Raw genomic sequence first — 17,377 nt, 5'->3', positions numbered from 1 at the left:
TGCAGGACAAATTAATTTTGCACATAACGTGTATGTGTTTCTTCTCTCCTAAAAATGGCTATGCCCTTTGTTTGCTTTTGCTGTTAGACCAACCTTACAGGACACTGCAAGCAGGTCAGAGGGTTCCCATTTCTCACATACATAATTACAGACCATACTTCTAGGCCAAAAAGTGAGAGAGGCAATAAGCTTTTGTAACTGACTGGGGAGGGAGGGAAGGTGTACTTGCTGCTGGTTAATAAAGGTTTGACACTACCATGGCTTAAATATGTTTGAGGTTGGTTTCCTCCCCTGGTAGAATTCATAGCTTCCTCACCCTCCCGCCCCCCCTTTTCCTTTTTTATTTATAGAAAAGGTGATACATTGTTGGGACTGGTATCTTTTATAGAAGAGATTGTTTCTGTAGATAGTTCTTCTAATGTTTTATTTCCTGCCTATGTAACTCTGAATGGAGCATGATAATTGGTAACCTGTGGCAGCAGGCAGCTAGCTTATAGAAATGGAAGAAGCTATTAATATAATGTCATAGTTGCCATGGAAAAAAAATGAAGTAGATTAAATACTTCTTGCTTCAGGTGCAAATAACTCCTTAAAGCCATGTTAGTAACTCAAAACCAGTTTAAGAAACTTCCCCCCTGCAGCTCCCTGTTTTGATTATGTGCGTTGTGAAGAACCAGACTTAAAGGGGAATCTCTGGCTGTAGCCTGTTAGTGCCGAGGGTTGAAATGCATTGCTTCAGTTCAGTAGGGAATTACAATATCACAGCTGAGAAAGAAAAGCATGGGGGCACTTAACAGGCAACTCTTTCTTCAGTTCATCATCCTATCGGGGAAATTATTATTATTTTTTTTTAAAAAAAAGCCCACTAAACCATGTGCACTTCAATTGCATGTACTGTGCTACAGAAATCGCTTTCTTAAAACCTGGGAAACTTTCAGTTTCCTTCCAATGTAATGTTTGAACCCTGCGAGTCCCTCTGGTGGCAGCATGTCTGTGGGGCCTCTCGCACCCCACTGGAGCTTGGGCGGCAATGGATGGCCCCAACTTTTTGCTTTTTCCTTTTTTTCTTTAGTCTTGAATTCCTTTTCTCAGGGAATTATTAACTGACCTGCTGAATTAATATAATAGTATTGTAGTAGGAAGAATAAAATGCAGATTTGATGGAACTGGGGATTGCTGCACATAGACTCTAATAGCAGGTAAAGGACATTAAATAGGTGTAGCTCCACCCTGTAGTTTTTATAGTTTTCTGCCTGCTAGCTCTGATTTGCCTTGTTTTTCTCACTGTTTTCTCAGTGTTCCAATAGGAATTGTTTTGCACAACTGGATAAATGTAAAAGACAAGGAGTGGGTTTGGGAGGTGTAGATGTTTCATACTATGCAGGCATGAAATGCATGATGGCATGTTTCTTTAGCATTACGATATGGTTTTGTTCTGTGTTATCTTAACTGTATTAATGATATTAAATACTCCAGAGAAAAATGTTTGACTGGTTGAGCCTTAATTTTGAGTAGCTGTAGTAATTTCAGAAAGCAGTGCAGAGGTACTTTAAATTAAAAAAAAAAAGTAAACTGTTTATGTATTCTTTCAAGACAAACAAACAAAAAGTGCCAGAACAAACTTTTAAAATGGAAGTTCATGAGAAAAGGAAAAATAATAATTGAAAGATTTGTTTGTGTAAAGCAGGATCTGCTACAAACAGCAGCTTGCACCCCTTTTTTGAAAAGGAGGCAATAAAACTGTTATTGCATGTAGAATAAACTTTTTAGATATACATGATAGCCTTGCCAGTCTTGGGGTACCTGCATATTACATGTAGACTTCCACTTAAAATACACTGGTTTTGAGGTTTGTGAGGTGTTTTTGGTTGGTTGATTTTTGGTCAATGCTTCTTGCAGACATATACTTCTTAGAAAGAGAACCTGAAGCAAATGGAGGTAGACAGGTGTAGATATATCATGGTCAGTATATACAAACATACTTTTTTTTCTTTTTTTTTTTGTGTTTTAAAGCAGCTTTGGGTTGTCATCTTGAACAGTAATAAAATATGTTAAAAGCAAGTGTGAAACTTTAATTCTTGATTGGTGTTCTGGCTGTCTCTATCACTCTGGTGGAGTCCTTCATACACCAAAACAACCTGAGCAAACTACAGCATTGCTTACTGGTAGAAGACAGTTGCCCAGCATCTGATGAGTAGCACGCTGCTGATTGAGGTGGAGTTTGCTTTACTAAAAACAACTTTATCCTTCCAGTGGCCTAAATCTTCGCTGGCTTTATTGCCTGCTAAAGAAGTCACTGGAAGGGGTCTCGTGCCCCTTCAGGATGGGTTGACAACAAGTTTTGGTCGAAGAGGTCAATAGTCTGTGTTGTATTTCTTGCTTCCAAAGGAATTGTTAGCTGAATTTTCAGTAATTGTAAACTTGCTGTGTGTGGAAGAGTAAATGCGTAGAAGTATTTTTCAGTTGCTAAAGTAAACAGAATTTTGGAGAATGTCACCTGTTGAAAGACTTGCTTAATGGTAGCTTATGCATTTCATATACTTGACCTACATTGAATTAAATCATATAAATAAGAATAACGTACGTTAGTTATTGCATGTACTACTAAATAAGATAAATATACATAGCTGTAAAGATTAAATCTGTTAGCTAGATGACATGTATACTCTTATATCCTTCTTTCCTAAGCAATAAAACGGTTCTGATGAACTTCAAATTATTATTTTTAAATAGAATTACTTCTTTTAGCATGTAGCTGTGTCCTGAGTGCTTATCTTGCACATTATTGTGTTTCCTGACTTAATTCCACACTTCAGTATTGTTAATCAGTTACCATGCCTTTTAGTACTTGGTTTTTGATTTTTTTTTTCTCCTTTTCACAGTTTTTGTTGTCATATTATGAAAAAAATAAGTTTGTGTTTTGATTTTCTCAAAGAACTGCTTCAATGTCCCTTTAAAAATACAAATTAGCATGTAAATATTGACACTTGTTTGGCCTTTTCATAATAATGAATACTCTGGTACTTGTGCACTTTCTTTGCAATAATTTGGTGCTGTTAATGTCTGTAAAGGCGCACATGGTAAGCATATGTAATGGAAAGTTCTGATTAAGTATTTTATAGCAGACCAGTGAAAATACTGGTCAGCTAATGTTACAATGTCAAATCCTTTAGAACTGTAAAACAAGAATTAAGAGCGCTTGCTTGTCTTGCACTGTTGGATGATAAGGATTGTAGCTCAGTTCAGAGGCACTGAGTGTGTAGAGACCTCTGGCCTTTGATTAGAGAACTCAAATTTCCTGTGAAAGGTAAAAGATCATGAACTGAAAGATCAGCTTTAAATCCACCCCCTCCTTTAGTCCTTCCCCATACCCCTTTTTTTAAATTCTTTTAAATAAAAAACATACCACATACATGGATTTTAGTCTTGACATAGCATGTAATTTTCCTTGAAGGTAATTTTCTGCAACGTAGCTAGGGCTGTCTTTAGCATCAAGGGCTTACATAAGTGGATGGAAAATGGTTTAGCTTGCTACTCACGCCCCCGGCGCTTCCGCCCTCATTCCCTTCATCACTGAAGGATGCCTTTTTATATAATGGATTTTAGTTGGGTGACAAGGGGGAAAAGTAGGGAAAATTAGGGAAAATCAGTGTTTGATTTGGAGGGAGAGAGCATGGTAAGATTTATACTGCAAATAATGGTGAATTAATATTCAGAAGTGTTGTATACTACACTTACAGAATCCTTACGCTTTGAACTAGTTAGGAGTAAGAGAAATCATTAGGAAGTAAAGCAAAACATCAGTCTAACAGCTTGATGAGATAACTACACAGTTGCATATAGTTTGAGCTAACTTGTCAAAGTGCTCATAGAAGTTTTAAGCAAAGTGGAGGACAGTTGTGAAAATAAAAGTTGGTATTTAGTGCTTATTTATTTGGAAATGATAGCATGTTTTGAACAGTTTGCATTGGGACCTTCACTTTTCAGAAGCAGATCTGTTTGATTTGATAGTAGTGAGCTGTTCACTGATAGTTAGACAACTGTTACCTGCTTCAATTTGGAATTTATTATCCTGTCTCTATTTGTGGCAGTTTAATACATAAAAATTATGAAATAACTCTTAATGTTACTGGTAACATTTAGTGATTTTTGAACTATATTTTATAAGGGTTATATTTAAATTGTGTTAATCATATGGCTTGTACAAGTAAATATTCTGCCAGAATAAGAAAATGTGAAGAAAGCTTTACTGAATTATTTTAGGTTTAATATTCACATGGGGATATGGCAAGCTGCAGCTCTCCAAGTCAGGGCTTGTGACCAAACCACACATCCATTTGTTTGTCATCCATTGCAATTGGTGATGAACCACTTTTTTTCTGAGAGAATTTTCATATTTCTTGATTAATCTGCTTCCCCACTTTTCCAGTGTTTTCAGGATAAAGCTCTGCTAGAACTTACCCTGCAGCAAACTTAACTTTATCCATCTAGGGAGTAAATAGCTGCTGATGGTATATTTCTGTGTACGAACAACATTTTGTGTTACAGCATCTTCCAAGTTTTCAGGCTTCACATAAGGAGTGTGCCTCCTTTAATGTGCAAAACAGCAGTCACAGTGCTAGGAAAAGGGCAGTCAGACTTAAGTGCAAGTTTTTGACAAGTGACACTTGAATACACAATGCCTGTACAAGGAAGGGTTTGAATTTAAAGAAATATATTAACATTTTGAATTTAATATCTTGAATTTAGCAAGAAATGTAATTAAAACATAAATCCAGCTAAAAATAGGAATGTTCACTCTATCACTATTTATTTGACTGGAAATACAGATGAAATTATTTTTCAGTTTACTTTCAGCAGTGGCAAAAATAACTATCAGAGCTCTTGAAATTTCTCACTGTACAATTGAGGTAAGGGTGAAGTTTAGAAGCAGACTAAATGGAATACTGAAGAAATTAACTACTGAGTGTCTTCATGTTTAGTATTTTTGTGAGTGAAACATCTTGCAGAACCAACATTCCTTGAGAGCTGCATGAATTGGTGGCTGCTGCACACCTCAATTAGATCTGCAATATTGGAAAAGTGAGAATGATCACTCTTTAATTAGAAAACTGTTTAATAAATATCATAAAATCCATATGGCTCATGCAGATAAATGGTTTGGTTTCAGTATTGGTTTGTAATGACTAATTGTAAATCAAGTGAGTAGGGGTTTAAACCTATTCCTAGAAGTCTGTGTATGTGGTAAGGTGTAAGGGTCCAAGTATCTGGAATTGGAGCTCAGGGTGGGTATGATTGGAAAATTGCAAGTTTGCAAAAACTTCATTATGTAATTCATCAGTAATAGTTTTTTAAATTATTTGTTGTAAGGTACAAAGACGTTTTCATGCTCAAATGGAATTCTTTCAGCTGAGAAGTGACTTAAAGAATGAGCTCAATAGTGTTTACTACAAAGATTTTTCCCTGCTGACAGAGCTGTATCTCTTGTTTACTTGTGCAGTTTTGTATGCCTTGTTGTCTAGCAAGTTACTAAAATGTCTGTTGTATGCAATTGACAATAGCTTGTTCCAAACATTGACAAAAATTAAGGACACCTGTAAAAAAACTGTAACAAATGAAAGCGTGCTGTCAAATGCGTTTGTAGACAAATATTACTAGAGGTTATTGAATCATTTGTAATATGACCATTTTGAAGAAGTCAAATGACATTTGAGTGAAAGTGTAGGAAGTTTTTTATAAAAAAATGTTGAATCTCAATGGTTTCAAATGTTCATTACATGTTCAAATAGCCATTGTAGCTGTCACTACTTCATTTAAGTGTGTGTGTTGGATGGGGGATTAAACCATTTTAGTTTAATTCCACTCCTCTTCCGCTCCACAGGGAAACAGAAGTCAGTTGGAAGAAACATTTTCCTTGTTAAGGTTTTAAAGACAACTTGTAATGTTAGGCATGGCAGATATTTACCTTAATTTTGGGAAATCACTTAAGTTTGTATTGTGTTTGGGTTTTTTGCCACAGAGTAAAGCCATCCCCAGCTGAAGGAGTCAAGTCCAATCCATCCAAGAGACACAGGGACCGCTTGAATGCAGAGCTGGACCGCTTGGCTAGTCTTCTGCCTTTCCCTCAAGATGTTATTGCTAAATTGGATAAGCTGTCTGTGCTTAGGCTCAGCGTCAGTTACCTGAGAGCCAAAAGTTTTTTTGACGGTAAGGGCTGGGATTTTACTTGTACTGCTTGTAAAATACTGTTTATACTGTATGCTAATTTCAGCTGTTTAAATACTTAGAACTGTTAAATTTATCTGTATTTTAATGGAGCATCCAGTTGCGTGGGTATTTGTAATGTAACTGTATAAAGTAAACTTCCCAGTTTCTTGAAAGCCAAATGGAACTACTTATATTTCACTTAAATCACCAGGCTCTCAAAGCTTTGCATTTGGAAGTAATATTGTTCTTAATGAGTCTTCCAGTCCTTTTTCTTAGACCATCAAAGATACTTCAGAAAAATTTTTTTTTTCCTTTTTGAGAATTGCCTTCACAAAACTGTTGCTGTTCAAAACATGTCACATGAGTTTCTGTGAGTTGGTTTGCATAATGGTGCATAAGAAATGACTTTGTTTTGATACAGTATAATTGCTAGTGCCCCTTCCTATAGTTTCTTGCAAAGGTGATTTCTAAAGAATAGAGGGAAAAGTCTTTCCTATATTTAGGTCCTGATTAATGCAGAGTGTGAGGCATTAAGATGACAGCTAAAGTTCTCCAGTTGTGTGGGCAGGTTTTCACTGATCCCAGCCCTGTCAAGGGTAATACAGCAGCGCTTGTGCTTCTGGCCTGATTACTACTCCATATTCTGTTGCACTGCCTTAGAGCTGACTGAAGAATCTTACCACTCCTTCACTTCCTTAGCTGTTCTGTAGGATGAGAGATTCGATGGCTGGCTTCAAGCCAGTTTCTTCAAAGGCAGAAATAGTCTGGTCCTTTTCATTGCTGGAATAAAGTAGGCAGCTTGTACTTAATAATTGTTCTTTTCTATCAGTCAGTGAAGTTTTGTAATATTACACTGAAGATGGAATTATATTGATCAGCCTTAGCTAAGGAGTCTTACTTGCATGGAGTTGATATAAAATTGCAATCTTTTAATTTTTATTTATTTAACAAAGTGGTTTTGACATTAAAATAACCTCTGTCCTCACCAGTTTCAGATTTAGTGTTTCTGCCTCTTGATGGTGACTTCATACTATGGATGAAAGGACTGAAGAAACTTAGCTGCCTAAGATAGTTCTACTTTTTCCTGCAGAAATACAGGGCACTTATTTTCATTTATTGTGTCTCAAGGCTAGAGTTGGCGAAATATTTCTAGCAGTGTTTTTTTCAAATGAAAATATTTGCTCCCATGAAATGAAAGAATTTTCCTGGCACATCAGTTTCATGAAATTGTGTTCTGAAACAAATACAAGATTGCAAGTGTTTTGCCTTAGGTAGGATGGAGTGATAAAGGCAAATCTCAATTTCTCATGCAATGGAAGTGCTTGATTTTTGTTTCTCCCCCCACTCTGACAATTTGCTCTTTAAGGTCCTAGAATACAAGGGTTAAGGCTATGATTTCTGCATGGGGGGAAAAAGTCATGGCTGTAAAGAGACAAAAATCACTTCACACCAAAATGTACATCAGTTGCTTGTTTTTAATTTGAATGTGAAGGAAGCTTTCAGCTATTGAGAGTGATGATGAATTAGATATATATTAATGGCAGAGAAATTATATTTGCATTTCAGGTTGCTCTTTAACTACTATGGATCCTATGGATCCAGAACTAGAACAGACTTAACCTGGTTTTTTTTGTTTGTTTTTTTTTACCTCAGTAGCATACTTTTAGGATGGTATCCATGTTAGATAAACATATGCAGCTAATGTTACCTTACTGGACCACAGCTGTAGAATATAGGGGATTTAATTGATTTAATTGTACTGTAATGAATTAAGTAGCAGAATTTTAATTTGCCTTGCAGGAAATGACTTTTCAAACAGCAGGTAAATGTGTATACTAGGTGCATTACAACAGACTATTTTTCCTACAGTGTCCATAAAATAAAAAAAGCCTGATAAATGTGAAAAGATGAACAATTTGATGTTGCTTATCTTGTGCAAGACATTTTGAACAGTGTAAGATGAAGCAAGTTTAATTTATACCTTCAGATAGAGGAGCTTCAGTAAAAGCTTTCGTAACCTTTGGTGGTTTTTTAGCAGAAAAAAAGCTTTTTTTTCATAATTCTCAGGCCTCTGAACTGTAGGACTGTGAATCAGGTTGGTAGTTGGTATCTATCTGAAGGTGTTTAAAGGCTAACATCAATCACTGAAGATAAACAAAAGTAACTAATCTGTAACTATGACAGACCCAGTATTGAAAATAAGATTTTTTATTGTTTTAACGTACGTAAATAACATGGAGTCTATCTCATTTGAAACTTACCCTCCAAAAGATAAATTAGTTCTTTGAAGTACAGAACTAATCGAAATACCCTGAAAACTCCTAGGCTGGAGTTCCACGATCCATGCAGTGCTTCTCACAGAACTGCTTTTCTGAAGGAATGTTTTGTGTAGTTAAATATATGCGGAAAGCCCTGTAGAATAAATCTGACAAATGCAAGAGTGAGCACTGATAGTCACTTCGAGTGCCTAGACTGGGCCAACAGGTCCACTTCATTAACACAGCATCCCGAAGTAAAGGGAAACGCTAAATGAATAACAGGATGCAAATGGGGGGTGTGTAAATTCCTGCGGAAAGTAAAATATAAATGTGTAATCATATGATCTTGCTTGAAAGGAAACCCAAGGTTTTGCTGTAACAATAGATATTTTTTCAAAGAAAACACTTGCATTTTTCCAAGTTTAAATAATCCAGAGTGAATGCCTGTTTTCTGACAGCGGAAGGGAGTTGGGGGGGAAAGAACTGTTTTGTGAAAGACATCTCAAGAAGTTACATCAGTTTGAATGAACGTATGTTACTTAGATGTCTGCAAGTGGTTTTTTTTTTGTTGTTGTTGTTACTTTAAAAACTAAGTGTATATATACATACAAAGAAAAAACAAACAAAAAAACCCCTTCCCCTACCCCCAGTCGTTAAGATGGTACAGAATTCTCTCCAGAGCTACAGGCAGGTGAGTGTTTTTTCCATATTGTCAATTGAAACTTGCTGAACTTCTGCATGCTTACCATATTTCAAGTCATAGGAAATGAGTGTATGTTCCCCCCCGCCCCTCCTTTCTAGAACCCTTTTCTTCTGTTCCTGATCCTGTTAAGCAGTTGCTTTTGATTGCTGTAGTTAGTGAAGGTATTGTCCTGCTAAGTGACCCCTTTGTATCACTACCCTTTAGATAACACTAGTTCTGTGTGGTCAGGTTAGTCTTAAGTCTACCTCATGTCAGAAGGCTTTCTGTATCCCCATGCCAAGTCCTGTAGCATGGTTTTTTATATGTAACTTTGACCTTGTAGTTAAGAAGGAAATTTCTGTCGTGGCTTAAAATATTGTGTCTCAAGTCTGCTTTTTTTATTTTATTTTTTTATTTTTAATATAAACTCAAAGTTCTGTGGTGAGTCAAAGCTAATGAATGATTTACGGTGGTGTCGTTTCTCAGTGCTATACCTGCCTGTACTGAAGTGGATTAGCAGTCCTCAAAGTCAAGCAGGTTAGCTTAAATCACTGTTGGAGTATTTATTTTGTACATGTAAGATACTTCCTGAAAGTGGCTTAAGGCAAGCTTTTTATTTTTTAAGAGACTAGGATAAATCAGGCAGGTGACTGCTGACAATCAGTAAAAAAAGACTTTATATGTTGTCCTGGTATTATTTTGCTCCATTTTGATGCTAAGTGCCTATGCATGTGTGCATTCAGCGGTGAAAAATATAAAGTGGAATATGGGACAACAGCTCTTTGTGTGGATGCAGGTTAGTGTGAGTTCAGCATCTGGAGAACAACTGGATGATCATTTAGGCAGAGCCTGTGTTCCCAATGCATACTAAAGGAAAAAGCTCTTTTGCCTCTAGCTTTGGTCCTTATAGGATGAATTGATAATCATTTAAATTCTTTACTGTAGTAAGGAAGAACATTTATAATAGGTCTTCTTGGGGCTTTGGTGAAGTGGTTAGATTAAAGTAACAAAAGTAGAGCTTATATGATCACTTTTTTAATAATAGCAGCATGTTTTTTCTTTTTAAAGGTGTGGTGAGAATTAAGGAGAAGCTTGCAGAATCTAAAATGAAGTAGCTGCGCTATGCATGGGTATCAATGCATTAGAAACAAAGTTTAACATTTTGCTTATTAATTATCCTTTCATCCTTTTCAGTAAGAATTCCTGTGGTTTAAAGAACGTGTTGGGTTTTCTTTTTCCCTTTTTGCCTATTGGACGGTATTCTGCAATTACAGAAGAAAGTTTCTGCTCAAAATTAGTTTAGAATTGGTTTCTTATGTTGTATGCAAGTGATTTTGGCAAGCCTAGCAATAACAAAATAATTAAGAATTTTTCCTGTAAGTTTGCATTGCTTAATTTTACTTTATAATAATAATTAACACACATTCCTTGGCATAATGTAGCATAAATTTGCAGTGCATCCATTGTCATCACATAAAATATACTCTTTGATATAATGCATTTTTGCTGTGATGCCCGTTGTTATATCATGCTGTGTATTGGAGAGGACAAGGTTGTGTATGGCTCCTGCTCTGGAGAGGATAGCTTAAGATAAGATGTACAGATGGCAAAGATGGGCGAAGTGAAAGACAAGTGTATTTATTCTGTCACATTGAGAAGAGCTACAATGTATTTACAACGTAGAGGATATAGATAACCTTTCTGCCGAGTGTTCGGTGGTGGTCTGAAACCTGAAAGTACAAACAAACAATTTAAAGCTCAGTCAGTTAAAGCCAGGATAATGCAGCAGATGTGGCCTGACTTGCTTTTATTTCAGACTGTTTCTGTATTTACCTGCCTTGTCAGGCAGCTTTCCTCATCTATTTTTTGAAAGTGTGACTTCCCTTTGGTGTTACCCTCTTTCCCTGCTCTTCCTTCTGCATAAATAGACACTCCTGACTCCCAGGTCAGGAAAATCTAAAGCTTGCCAGGGTAGAGCAGTGGAATCAGGCTGCACTTACTGCTTGCAAGTATCTGTGTTGATGCTGTATAGGAATTTACCATTCCCAGTGGCTTCTGGTGGGCTTTACTTGTCTTACTTGTTTCATGATTATCTTGAGCCATTTTTGTATTCCCAAGGTAGAAAACATCCCATAGTTTGAGAGATATTGTTTGTGCATTTTGTAGAACATTATTCAATTTTGATACGAAGTTAAATGGAGAATCCACCATATCTCTTGGTGATTCTTCTAGCAGATATATCATCCTGTTAAAATATTATCTGGACTTAAATCTGTTTGGCTTCCAGCCTTGGAAGTTATGTTGTTCTCTGTCCAGTTATCTTTCCTGGACTTGGTATTTCTGCTCTGCATATGAATTCATTTTCACTTTTTTGAATGAGCTGCTTTGAGTCTTACCTGAGAGTGTAGGAGGGGAACAAAAAAAGTTGGGGGAAAAAAAAAAAATTCCACAAAAGAGCCAACTGCATTTCCTCTTGTACTCTTCCCCCTGGCCCCAATCCAAAACTATTACAAAATGTGAACCTTCGAATTGTATAGTTATTTCAGTATCAGACAGTCATACCATTCAAGTTATTACGTAATCCATGACTGTTCTTCCATGCTGCTGTACTTGTCTTCTCTCCCCACCCCCCACTCATGCCCACCAACATTTCCCCCTTCTGCCCCTGATCGCCTTCGATTCATACTGAGCATTTGTGGCTGTCTGCTACAGGCTATTTTAGCCTGTATTTTACGTAACAGAACATAAGTAGGGATTTAGACTTTGAAGTCCTAAATTCTGATCCCCCAAAATGATGATTAAGAGCCGTGTAGCTGTGACATCACTTTAAATCTCAAACTGTGTATGTTTTCACTATCACGTGCTCATTCTTAGCCTACTCAGAAACTTCTTTTTTTAGGAGTGCTGTGTCACTAAGCATGTCATGCAGCTTAGCAGCTCTATACCGCTATGGGTTGATGCAGCTGACATTTAATATACCCCAAACCAAACTCCTAAAATTGAAAAGTATGTTTATATTGCAAAGAGCTCAGTATACCAGTGTATCTGTAGGATAAAGAGGAGAAACTGGCTACAAATACTGACAGTTAACATATTGTTTGGATTTTCTGTTCTGAATCTGTTTTCAATGATTAATGTTAATCATTATTAGAACTCCGTTTGCAAGGGAGAGAAATAAAAGGTTATCTCTTTTTCTCTGCCCTATATGTATTATTACATATGGAAAGTCAATATAGGAGATTTTATGTTTCCCAAAGCTGTTGTAAAATTTCTTGAAAACCCTGTATCCCAGTATGCAAAGCATTTGTCTTTTCTTCATAGTCTCCGTAGATTAGTTTTAAGCATACTGTTCTGGGCTTTGCTCTGGATATCTGCTGCAGCAAAATATTCTCTCATTTGCAAGATCAGAGCCTAAAGTATAATTTATCCTATGTTAACCATATACGTGCTCTGGAGATTGACGTTTTTAGGGTTAGTATGATACTCAAACCCAGAATGGGTAGCAAGGTGAAAAGTTATATCAGGAAATACTGCTGCTTCTATGACACTTTGTGTTCCAAATCTTGTAATCTTTGTTAGCATTTTTATTACTATACTGTAGCACTTAAAGATAATGAGATTTGTAGCTTTTTGGTTTTGTTATACAACTGTTGATCCCTTCTCCAAATACAATTTGAGTGGAGAAGTATGATTAGAAGTAGCACCAGGCTTTCAACATCTCTCTTCCGTGGGCTTTTGATTCATCCATTTGAATTTGAAAAAGTATAGTTTGCTTGACTGTGACCTTAAAAAATATGTCATGGTAACTTAACACTTCAGTGTAAATTCACTTTAAAAATGTGTACAAATAATCTATTAATGCTGCAATAGCTTTTAATGCTGTGTGTGCCTTGGTGACACAGCAGTTTTCCTCCTGTGCGTGTTGGTAGCAGAAATGCCCTAGCTTTTCCTGTTCAACTTTATCTGTGTTCTGATAATGAAATAAAAGTTGCTTGTATGATTGAGCTCTGTAGATGTTTACAGTTCTGTTCAGTTATAACTGTTTGTTTTTCCCAAGTAAACAAAAATATTAGCTCTGTTAGAACAGTTTCATACATGCTTTGATAGAGCACCAACTACTTAAAGAATAAGTGCTTTGTGGATCATTTTGGAAATCTAGCTAGATAACTAGAACCTCTTTGTAGTTACTAGAGCTCGGTTGTTGTAATCAATTAATTTATAATGTCTTTTTAAAGAGAATCTGAAAAAGATAAAAGAAATAACCAGTTTCAAAAGTGCTTTTCAGAGTTTCAGATTATGTACTGATAAATGTTCCTGGAAAAAGCCTCCTGGGAGTTCTGCAGCTCAATGCACAACAGCCTGTCCGATTTGTATGTTTTAGCAAGGTATTCTGTTCATGGTAAAACTTACTATAGGTATTCTAGAAACTTAAATGAAGTAAACTGAAGAACTAGAATAGAGTTATCTGAAACTGCCTTAAGAAAGTAGAGGTTTACTGTTTGCCAGCTGCAAACATTAAAGGCGACATACAAATAGGAATTAGTTGCCCTCAGTGATGCATGCTAAACTGTTTTTTAATTGAATACAGAGATGCTCATTTTTTTTTCCACTGAATAATTGCCTCTTGAAATTCAGCCCATGTGCCTTTTGAATTGCTCAATACTGCACACTTTATGCATGGCATCATATAATATCTAATAAGCTGAAAGGCATACATGCTTGCCCCCTGATGACACATTCTAACTGATTGCATAAAGTAGAAATTTACTATAGCAAGTCCATGAACTGGGTGGTCAAATACTAATTCCCCCATCAGACTGCATTGTCACATCTTCAGCGGTACAATTCTGTGAGCTAGCATGAGTAGCTAGCTTTTTGTACCAAAGTATTCAGTTTCAGTGAATTTATTTTTGCCTTTTGGTGTCTAAGTCAGAGAAACAAACTGAAGGATGCCTTTCCTTATTGATTTATTTTTTCATTTTTTTTAATCATGCCACATATATATTTTGCATGTTTGGAGGAAAAGATAAGGGTAGCTCCCAGTCTCCTCCTTGTTTGTACCATTTGTTGTTTGGTGTACTTCTATCAGACAATAAGAGATGTGCCTAGAAAAAATGATCCCAGTCTTTCCTTGTCCTTACAACTGCTCTTAATTTTGCTTTGATACCATCATGCTTTGCATGGTGCTATATATAGTTTCTTACCAGAGACCAGGCTGTTGGTTCAGTCACATTAAAGGATGTTGAAATGTATCTGATGTCATGCAGCACACTGATACTGAAGGCTTTTGTTAATATGCTTTCTTGACCTATTTAATGGGGAACTGTAGACAGGTGGAGCCTAATACATAGTTTTGTGGTTTGTAGCTGATCCTTCAGAAGGACAGCAATGCAAATATGAATTCCTGGTCAGTATGCTAATCAGGTGGCATAAACACTAATGAGTTATTCCTAGTGATGTGGAAGGAAAAAAAAGTTGGTCCTCCTTTTCATGCGCTTTATCAGCATTTGAATGTAGAACACGGAGTTTATACTCCCCTGCAGGAAAGGTTTGAGCCCCTTGGCTGTAAGAGGTTTTATAGGAATGGATCAGCCTGTGTCTTTCTGTCCCCCTTTCTTCTGCTTCTCTCAAGCTATATTTGCTGACTGCGGGTCCACTGCTGGAATGCTTGCAATTGCTTACCTTCAGTGTTAGGAGCATCAGCTATCCTGAATTCCTCAGCATTTCTTCTGACTTAGATGTACAACTCTGAAATGGCTACCCTTCATTAAGTGAAGAAGTCCTTCCTCAGCTGTTACCCTGTGAGAGTACTAATCTTATTCATGTGTAGACTATGGGCTAATCAGGCCTGACAAACCTGACTGCCTTTTATGAAGAATGCCTGCTTTTGTGGACGATGGGAGAGCAGCTGATATTGTTTCCCTTGACTTTAACAAGGTCTTCAGTGTTGACTCTCATTGTTATGTATCACCAAGCTGGTGCTTTAGGGTCTTTCCAGAGTATCTCTCCAGTTCTGCCCCAAGCAACCCATTTGTCTTCTCCTTTGTGTAGTACAATTGAGGTCTCACTGTGTTGACCTCAGAGGCAACCTGTTAAATGCAGGGAGTGACTAGAGGTTTCTGAAAGGAACAAGGAAGGACTAATCTTTCAGACTGAGGACATGCATGCGGCTTTAACAGGATGCATCTATGGGCCTTGACAGTGAAATAAGCTGGGAATAAGTCCCATATCCCAAGTAGAGATCATACAGTCTTGGGCTGGAAAGGAAGCAAACCTCCAAAAGCATGCTTGACTCCCTTGCCATACTTCAGTCATTGCAGAAACTCTTCTGTTAAATTGCTGAAAAGTTTTTTGATTTGGCATAAAAACCCAACTTCATCTGTTTGGTGAAGTGTATGGGTTTTTTTCTCAATTTAAAGAAGAGAGATTTCTGTTAGAAAGTGCTTATTCATTAATATCATTAAATAGCAAGGGTTAGACTTGAATGGTCTTGTAAAGAAACCTTCCAAACCTACCTCCATACCATTTTAATGTAATAGTGGCAAAACTCAATATTGCATTTCACTAGGAGAATACTTAAACTGTCCTATTTCATACATGGAAGGGATCTCTGGAGAACATCTAGTCCAGCTCCCCTTGTTAATGCATGTTCAGCTAGAACAGGTTGCATAGGATCACGTCCAGGCAGGTTTTGAGTATCTCTGTAGAAGAAAACTCCACAGCTTCTCTGGGCAGGTTGTTCCAGTGCTTTGTCACCCTCAAAGTAAAGTTTTTCCTCACATTCAGATGGAACTCCTTGTGTTTCAGTTTGTGCTTGTTGTCCCTTAGCCTATCACTCGGTACCACTGAAAACAGTCTGGGCCATCTTCTTGGCACCCATCCTTAAGATATTTGCATGAACTGATAGGATCCATTCTTGGTTGTCTCTTCTCCATGCTAAAAAGGCCTAGAACTTTCTGTCCTTCATCAAAAGAGAGATGCACCAGTCCCCTTACTATCTTTGTAGCGTTCCACTGGACCCTCTCCTTTCCTTTATTGAACTGGGATGCCCAGAACTGGACACAGTACTCCATTGTGGTCTCACGAGGGCAGAGTAGATGGGAAGGATAGCCTCCCTTGACCTGCTGGCCACACTCCTCCTAATGCAGCCCAGGATACCATTGGTCTTCTCGGCCACAAGGGCACATATAGTTAATTTGTCCATCAGGGCTCCAAGGTCCTTTTCTACAGAGCGGCTTTCTAGCAGGTCAACGCCTAACCTGTACTGGTACCTGAGGCGGCTTCTCTCCAGTGCAGTACCGTACACTTGCCCTTGTTGATCCTCATTAGGTTTCTCTCCACCCAATTTTCCAGCCTATCAGGGTCCCACTGAATGACAGCACAACCTTCTGGTGTTTCAGCCACTCCTCCCAGTTCTGTATCATAAGCAAACTTGCTGAGGGCACGCTCTGTCCCTTCATCCAGGTCATTGATGAACAGGCCTCCAACTAGACTCTGCACCACTGATCACAACCTTCTGAGCTCTGCCATTCAGCCGGTTCTCAGTCCACCTCACTGTCCACTCGTGTAACTTGCACCACTTCCCATAAATCTCATTCTACTTGGAAGTAAATAACTTCTTTCTTTTCTGACTTTTCATCCCTCACCTCAAAATTTAGCAAGCTTTTTTTTTTTTTCCCCTCCCCTTTTTGTGGCTAAAGCGGTATCATACTAACAGATCTGAAGGTAAGTTGCAATTTCCAAGCATGCATCTCTTGCTGACTTTTTTTTTCTGTAGAAGCAAGGAAGAGGTACCCAGACAGGAATTGAATGGGAAGTACCTCAGAAGAAATGTGGGTGTGCCAGGATATGGTTTTGGTGATTCAGCAGGTGACTGTCATCTCTGTGATAGTTATGGAACAAGAGTTCATTGCTTCTGTCTTGAAACCACAAGCAGTATACGGTTTGGTATGTGGTTGGTTAAGCTTCAAAGCCCAAGTGAGAGTTGGCAAATTTTAACAACTGCGTATTTCCTGAGATTTACTTTTCTGTTTTAAAGTAAATGATAAAAGCAAAAGTGAAGTTATATTCCCTATGTTTGGGGTTTTTTGCCTTTTTAAAAAAAAAACAGCAAAAACAAAACCCAAAAGAAAACAAGAAAACTCCAAAAGAGCCCCAAAACCCAACAAACAGTTGAACAGAAATTCTGGCATTAGGTGACTAGGTACAACTGGCTAGCTGTAAAAGCACT

The 17,377-nt window shown here is 37.5% G+C and overlaps 1 protein-coding gene across 1 annotated transcript in view; it reads left to right on the top strand.

Annotated features, from left to right (window-relative positions):
- AHR (aryl hydrocarbon receptor) overlaps positions 1–17,377 on the top strand; it is a gene marked incomplete at both ends in the record, with an annotated part of 55,479 nt that overhangs the window by 1,835 nt on the left and 36,267 nt on the right. Inside the window, one exon of the mRNA XM_080610426.1 lies at positions 6,020–6,207. Within this exon, the coding sequence (XP_080466552.1) occupies positions 6,020–6,207 (188 nt within the window). The remainder of the gene's footprint in view (positions 1–6,019; positions 6,208–17,377) is intronic.

Source organism: Psittacula echo (assembly GCF_963264785.1).
Source record: "Psittacula echo genome assembly, chromosome: 2".
Classification (NCBI taxonomy): Eukaryota; Metazoa; Chordata; class Aves; order Psittaciformes; family Psittacidae; genus Psittacula; species Psittacula echo.
The sequence above is the reverse complement of the archived record's forward strand: the minus strand, read 5'-3'. Positions and strand labels throughout refer to the sequence as shown.